This window comes from Mesoplodon mirus, assembly GCF_964341445.2.
Source record: "Mesoplodon mirus genome assembly, chromosome: 4".
NCBI classification, from domain to species: domain Eukaryota; kingdom Metazoa; phylum Chordata; class Mammalia; order Artiodactyla; family Ziphiidae; genus Mesoplodon; species Mesoplodon mirus.
The window spans coordinates 101,212,180-101,219,646 of NC_138979.1; the positions used below are offsets into that span (position 1 = coordinate 101,212,180).

The 7,467-nt window shown below is 45.0% G+C and overlaps 1 protein-coding gene across 1 annotated transcript in view; it reads left to right on the forward strand.

Annotated features, from left to right (window-relative positions):
- SPG11 (SPG11 vesicle trafficking associated, spatacsin) overlaps positions 1-7,409 on the forward strand; it is a 79,255-nt gene extending 71,846 nt beyond the window's left edge. The window contains exons 34-40 of the mRNA XM_082617140.1: positions 1,632-1,765; positions 2,544-2,651; positions 4,445-4,613; positions 5,051-5,139; positions 5,289-5,444; positions 6,166-6,317; positions 6,784-7,409. Coding sequence (XP_082473266.1) covers positions 1,632-1,765; positions 2,544-2,651; positions 4,445-4,613; positions 5,051-5,139; positions 5,289-5,444; positions 6,166-6,317; positions 6,784-6,964 — 989 coding nt within the window. The 3' untranslated portion in view covers positions 6,965-7,409. The remainder of the gene's footprint in view (positions 1-1,631; positions 1,766-2,543; positions 2,652-4,444; positions 4,614-5,050; positions 5,140-5,288; positions 5,445-6,165; positions 6,318-6,783) is intronic.
- Positions 7,410-7,467: the final 58 nt, after the last annotated feature.

Below are 7,467 nucleotides of genomic sequence, written 5' to 3' on the forward strand. Positions count from 1 at the left end.
CCATTTTAGAAGGAAACTGAAGCTTTAGAAAAGTTGATTAATTTATAACTATTAAGTGGCAGAGCTGGCATGTGAACCCTGTCTGAGTGATTTCAAAGCCTGCTCACTTTTCACAGTGCTGTTGTATGCATTCAGTAGTATGTGTCCCTCTCATCTTTTTCTATGCAAGTCCATAGGTTTTTATTTTTCAAGAATAGCATTATACCGTGTATACTGTTTATAATTACCAATATGCTGTCATTAATGTCTTTCCATGACACTATTCTATATAATTTTTTATAATTTTTAGTCATTACATAATATTTCTCTTATATGTAATTTAAAAATGTATACCCTATTGTAGGACCTATAGATTGCTTCCAATTTTCTGCTATTTTAAACATTGTGATAGACATGCTTATAGGCCAATCTGTGTGCACATCCATGGTTATTTCCCTAAGACAAATTCCTGATTCAGGAGTATGCCCATTTTTAAGGCTTTATATATATATTGCCAAATTTACTTCAGGAAAAAAAAATTCACTTTCACTCCCTCTTAAGCAGTGTGTGAGAGTTTCATTTCCTGGAGCCCATTATACTCTGCAAATTTGATTGATGCGTAAAAGGCATTTTACTGATGTTCAGTGAACACGTGAGATTTTAAGAGGTTGAATAGGTTTATTTTGAAAACAGCCTTTTGGGAATTCCCTGGTGGTCCAGTGGTTAGGACTCGGCAATTTCACTGCTGTGTGCCCGGGTTCGATCCCTGGTCAGGGAACTAAGATCCCGCAAGCCGTGCAACACGGCCAAAATATAAATAAATAAAATAGCCTTCTGTATCTCTTCTCAGTCCAGTTCAGCAACATCTACTGAGTACTGTGTGCCAGGCACTCTAAAAACAGGGGTACGGTGAACAAGTTAAGCAGCAGTCCTGGAGCTCACAGACTAGGGGTGTCATTCACAGTAAGCATACTGATGGGGCCAACAACGGTTTGGGGAGGAAATGTGCAAACCAAGACCAGAAGCATTAGCAGCCAGTAGGTTTGGGGAGGGCCCCACAGGTGCAAAGGCCCAGAGGGCACAGCATGTATTAAGGCTGAGAACCCCTCTTCTGTCTTCCAGCATTCCAAATATTTTTCCCAGTTTGCCTTTTAATTGTGCTCATAGTGATAGTGTATAGTAGTTTTAAATTTGTGTGCGTCACATCTCAATCTAGAAAGCCTATAGAAGTGCAGAGCATCAAATAGCACTTGATTAGGCCCTAAGACTCTCCACTCAGCTACAGAGAATGCCCTCGGACTGGTATTGGCAGGTACTCCATCAGGTTGTCTGCAGAAAGTTTCTCCATCTTTAGAAAGCTGGCGTTCTTTGCTCTCATTTTTTGAGCCTTTTGGAAATGCTGTCACTATATGCAGACTGTCTTTGAGAAGAGAGTTAATCCCTGTGCTGTCACTGAGAGAACAACTGACTTCATCAGGGGGCCGTCCCAGAGCTAGAACTGGTGAGGTCAGGGATCTCAGAGGACTGGTGAGGGAGCCTTCTCCAGACAGCCCCAGCTGTACCAGGCCCCTTGACCCTCCTGCCAGGCACAGAGCTAGACAGGGGTTAACCAGGGTTGACAGTCCTGTCTTACCAGTGCCCAACCCACCCAGCCACAGAGCTGCTGATCCTGGCTCATCACTGCTTCACACTGACATGCCACATGGAGGGCATCATCCGAGTCCTGCAGGCTGCCCGGCTGCTCACAGACAACCACTTGGCCCCCAGTGAGGAGTATGGACTGGTGGTAAGTCACCCCCTCACCTTCACCCTCCATCCTGAGGAAACCTTTGATAGAACAGATAGGCTGGAGACTATCAGCTCAGAGCTGATGTGGTCTTACGGAATTTTCCTATCTGGATACCACTACCTACTTGGTAGCTGGCTGGGCAGTTCAACCCTCTGCTCCAGGTTATGATTTCTGTCCAAATCAGAGACTGCTCCAAAGGAATAGAAATCAAAGAGGATCCCTGCCATGCTCCAGGACTGTCATACCCCCTTACCAAGCAGCTAGCTTTTCTAGAGGGCTAAGATGGCAGTTACTTCCCCCAAAAAACAAGGTTCAGACCTGCCTCTTATATCTGAATTGAAAATTGAAATGAGCTGACAACTCAAGCTTCCTGTACCTCCCCCCAAATTCTCTAGGCTTGAAACTGACCCAAGTGTCTGAGCAAGCCATTGGGTGCTGTAATAAGGAGTGGTGGGAAGAGGGAAGAGTGCCTGCCCAGGAGGAGGGCACTTCAGCACTTGATAGTCATGTTTAGAGACAACAGAGGAGAGGACAGCCAGCCAGTGGTTTCCCAATGACTAGCATTTCTGAATCCTCCACAGAAGGCCCCTGTTGGGTACATGGGATGGGAAGTGGGGGAAACAGGCAAGGAAGAAAGGAGTTAAGCGTGGCAGCCTGGCCATTAACCCTTCTTCCCGCCAGAGTTGGTATTTGAAAGCAACCAAACTGTTGGGGTAGTGGTCTGGCTCAGAGAACTCCAAGCAATGCTGATGCAAGCTGCCCTCTCCCTTTGTAGGTGCGTCTCCTCACTGGCATTGGAAGGTACAATGAGATGACATACATATTTGATTTGCTGCATAAAAAACACTACTTTGAAGTGCTGATGAGGAAGAAATTGGACCCGGTAGGTGTACAGTATTTTTGAGCTGCAGTATGACATGTACTACTGACACTTGGGAGTCTGTTTTCTCAGGATTAATCCCAATCAGGATGGACTCCTGGGATATAGAGGGAGGGAATTAAGGACCTCCCTAAGACATATACTGTAACCAGTAGCTTAAGGTTACAGAGCTCAGACCAGTTTAGAGTGGAGAGTTTTCAGGGGACCATGAAAAAGTGTATTGTCGAGAGCTATTCAGAAGTGAATGCCAAGGTCTGGGTCTAGAAAGCTGTGGAGCTATTTATGATGATGACCAGGAAGGAGGCTGGGAAGCAAAAGCCTGACTTGCCAGGCCTTTGGTCTCCGGGCGCTGGTCTGTCCTCAGCATACTATGTGACACCAGGCATGCACTCACAGAGCCTCTGTTTTCAAGTTATTCATTGGCTGATTCATTGTTTTCACCCATTTCACCTCTAAATATTTAAAAACCTATGGGACTTCCCTGGTGGTCTAGTGGTTAACTCTGCGCTTCGAGGAACTAAGATCCCACATGCTGTGTGGCGCGGCCAATAAATAAATAAATAAATAAAAACCTAGGTGCACTTTTTTTTTTTTTTTTTTTTTGCGGTATGCGGGCCTCTCACCGTTGTGGCCTCCCCCGTTGCGGAGCACAGGCCCCGGATGCGCAGGCCCAGCGGCCATGGCTCACGGGCCCAGCCGCTCCGCGGCATATGGGATCCCCCCAGACCGGGGCACGAACCCGTATCCCCTGCATCGGCAGGCGGACTCTCAACCACTGCGCCACCAGGGAGGCCCCCTAGGTGCACTTTTGACATCTGGGAACTTGGGCCCAGCCAAGCAGGATTAAGAGACAAAGCAGAAAAACTCTCCTCAATGCTGGGCTAGTTTCAGGACAGACCAGTCCAGTTGTAAGGAAAGGAGCAAGTCCTGGACATAGGGACACCTTCAGGATTTTAATTGTTTTTGAGGCATTTTTGTTCCTGCATTTAAATATTCTTTTAATAACTTTGTTTCTGATTACAAAAGTATTGAATATTCAACGTTAAGACACTTAACGGGTGCTCGTTTCGGCAGCATATATACTAAAAATTGGAACGACTAGCATGGCCCCTGCACAAGGATGACACGCAAATTCGTGAAGCGTTCCATAATTAAAAAAAAAAACACCTGGAAAACAGAACATGAAAAAAAGCCCCGTGTGTCTAGCTACTGTCTGCAGACAGCCACTGCTAACAATTTGGTATAGGCCCTTTCTTTGCACATATACCCACAAACATATATACATACATATTCACACATTTTTATCAAACTTCTGTCATGCTGTGCAGATAAGAAATAGCCTGCTTTTCTCAGTTAATAATAAGCATGAATAATTTTCAAGTCAACATCGGTTTTAATGGCTACATGGTGTTCTCTTAGATCTTATTCTGGACATCTGGAATATTTCTAATTGTTTGCTATTAAATATCCTTGTTACATCCATCTTAGCACTTTTCTCTGCTTGCTTCTTTAGGGATAGAGTCCTAGAAGTGGAGTCATTAGACTAATGCACGTGTGTACATTTTTAAGGCTTCTCGCCTCTGACAGGTCTTACCATTTACACTCCCACCAGCAGAGAGGATGTGCCTGTTTCCTTATACTCAGGATAGTATAAACTTCTGTAGTCATTTTTGCTTATCTTTTCCTTTTCCTTGGGAGTTTCTGAGGAACTTTCAGAATCAAAGGACTAGGCCAGTCCTGCCTACCTTGCAATACATGGCTGAGACCTTGGTACTCCCCCACTTTTTTCTGGGCAGAGTGGTACCCTGAAGACGGCCCTACTGGACTACATCAAACGCTGCCGCCCTGGGGACAGTGAGAAGCACAACATGATTGCCCTGTGTTTCAGCATGTGCCGGGAGATTGGGGAGAACCATGAGGCAGCTGCCTGCATCCAACTGAAATTGATTGAGTCTCAGCCCTGGGGTGAGCAGAGCTCACAGCAGCACCTCCAGGGCAGTGCTGCCGGCCAGGGAAGGTTCTCAGGGCTAAGCAGGGCAAGAGTCCATGAGACTAATACCCACCTCAGCTTCTAACATATTTAGTGGGGCCCCAGGGGGGCAGAAAGGAGACAGAAGGGGGGTTGGAAGGCATTTTACCCCTCTTGTAGCCAGTGCATCCAGGGGTGTCACCTGTCAAGAACCAATGTATGTTGATGATGCCGTGTAAGCCCGCCTTGCTGTTTCAGAGAGAAATTGAACTAGATGGGGCAGTGGCCCAATAGCCTTTACCTGAGCGAGACATACCTGCCTCCCTGTGAACATGAGCTGGGTTGTTTCTATAGTCCACCCTACTACTGAGTGGGATGAGAGTAGCCAGCCTTGGGAGTCAGACACACCCAAGTTTCCTTTACTCCCCTGCAGAGGACAGCCTCAAGGATGGGCACCAACTGAAGCAGCTGCTGCTGAAGGCCCTAACTCTGATGGTGGATGCAGCAGAGAGTTATGCCAAGGTAACCATGGGAGTCTTACTCCAGACTGGACTTGCGGCTTGGTGTCTGCAGTAGGAACAATTTTATTTTGTTCCATTGCTGGAGGGTTCACGGGGGAGATGACGGCAACAAAGTCTTTATCTGTGCCTACTGCCACCCTCATCCCTCAGGACTCCTGCGTGCGACAGGCCCTGCACTGTCACCGGCTCACCAAGTTGATAACACTGCAGATTCACTTTCTGAACACCGGCCAGAACACAATGCTCATCAACCTGGGCCGCCACAGGCTGATGGACTGTATCATGGCCCTACCTCGGTTCTACCAGGTGAGCAAGGAAGAAAAACCTAGCCTGTGCTGCCAGCATCCTCTCTCCTGCTGTCCCTGTCATGGGACCCAGAAGCTGAGTGGTTTACCTAAGGTCTCAGGGCTAGTGACAGACCCAGGACAGTCCAGCTCTCCAACTTCCTTTCCATAGTAGTATTTCTTACCAGCATATTGTCTGGGCAGAGGTTGGAGAACAGTGAGACATACTGTCTCCTTTCCCCACACTATTAAGCCAGCAGAGAGGCAGACATCTTTGCACTTAAGATAGTTGAGGTTCAGGGGAACATCCCTGCTAGTGGTCCTGTGAGCATCTTCTTAGCCCCAGCATTTCCAGACCAGTGCGCTTGTGTTAGCATAAAAAGTCAGGGCTTCTGGGAGGGAGGCTGGTTCTAGCCCTTTAACAAGGAGGGATGGTTATCAGGGAATCAGCCCTCCCACTGTTCCTTAGAGAGTTGAGTTAGTGAGAAAAATATTCATCAGCAGTTCTTTTAACCCATTGTGAGGAAGATTAAAAACACTGAAGGAAGGGGTTTGGGGTGTCAGGGAAGGGGAAATAGCAAACTTTTCACCAACCCTGATACATAGAGCCTTCTAACATTATTGGTGCTGATAATACTGTACACTCATAGAGTGAATATGAAGTCATTTTCTAGAGCAGTTTGCCTTCAGTTTTACATCAAATAGGCTCTAATGGTGTCCTCCTTCCCCTCCATCCTTTTAAGGCTTCTATTGTGGCTGAGGCCTATGACTTTGTTCCTGATTGGGCTGAAATTCTATACCAACAAGTGATTCTTAAAGGAGACTTTAATTACTTGGAAGAATTTAAGCAGCAAAGGTTATTAAGATCCAGTATATTTGAAGAAATTTCAATAAAGTAAGTATTAAAATGCCTCTGCTTTGAGATCAGGCACGGGTAAGAATTTTATGACTACGTATAACATGCCTATAGGCTACCCACTCTTCTTGAGATGGCAAAGAGGTGTCAAGAACACCCAGAAAGACGATCTTTTAACAAATTTATGCAAACGGATGAATGAGAATAGTTTGCTTATGGTGCTCCGTACTTAAAATGGGAGGAGAGCTACTCAGCTTGTCTGAAGTGCCAAAAACACTAAACATCAGAGGTCCCCTTTGGAGTACTGAAATTATTCTAATTAAGGCCAGCATTAAGATACTCATTTTTAATGAAATAATTTCATTGTGTATCAAGCACTCCCTAATAGTCTGAATGATTCCTCAGATTCAAGCACCTTCGCCTCTATAGACAGTGATAAGTATCAGAGCTGATAGCCCTCGTTCAAGATGCAGCATCTTAACCTGTACGTTCTTGTTTCGTCTAGATGTAAACATCATCAGCCTACTGACTTAGTTGTGAAAAACCTGAAGAAGTTACTCACATATTGTGAAGATGTCTACTTGTATTACAAGCTGGCATACGAACACAAATTTTATGACGTTGTAAATGTGCTTCTGAAGGACCCTCAGACCGGTTGCTGTCTAAAGGACATGCTAGCAGGGTAGCTGGATTCAGATGACGTGAGGATGGTTACTGCCAAAAATTCATACGTGCCTGTTTTCTTATACTGAAATGAGGTACTGACAGATGTTTGTGGTCAGACTAGAGAAATGCCATGGGGATCTTTGATGTCTGATTGTAAAACCCCAGGACTGACCGTACCAGTCCTTTGTGAATAGTGGGTGAAGAAGGAGAATTTTCACAAGGAAATTCCTATTTGAAAATAATTATTCATCTATACCATTTTATATAGATATTGGTATTAAGATCAAAAGCTCCATCTTCCTCAGGATAGCTTCTACTTTAGGAGATGATACAGTATTTAGTAAAGAATACCTGTGCCTGCAGATTCCAGTTTCAAAGGAATTTAATATTATTTACACAGTTAAGGAACAGATGATACATTTCCATTTATTAGAAACTGATCTCTATAATAAAATAGATTTTAAATTCAGTGTATGTCATTATTACTGCTAAGGAAATCTTAGCCCTTGTCTGCCTTAAAACA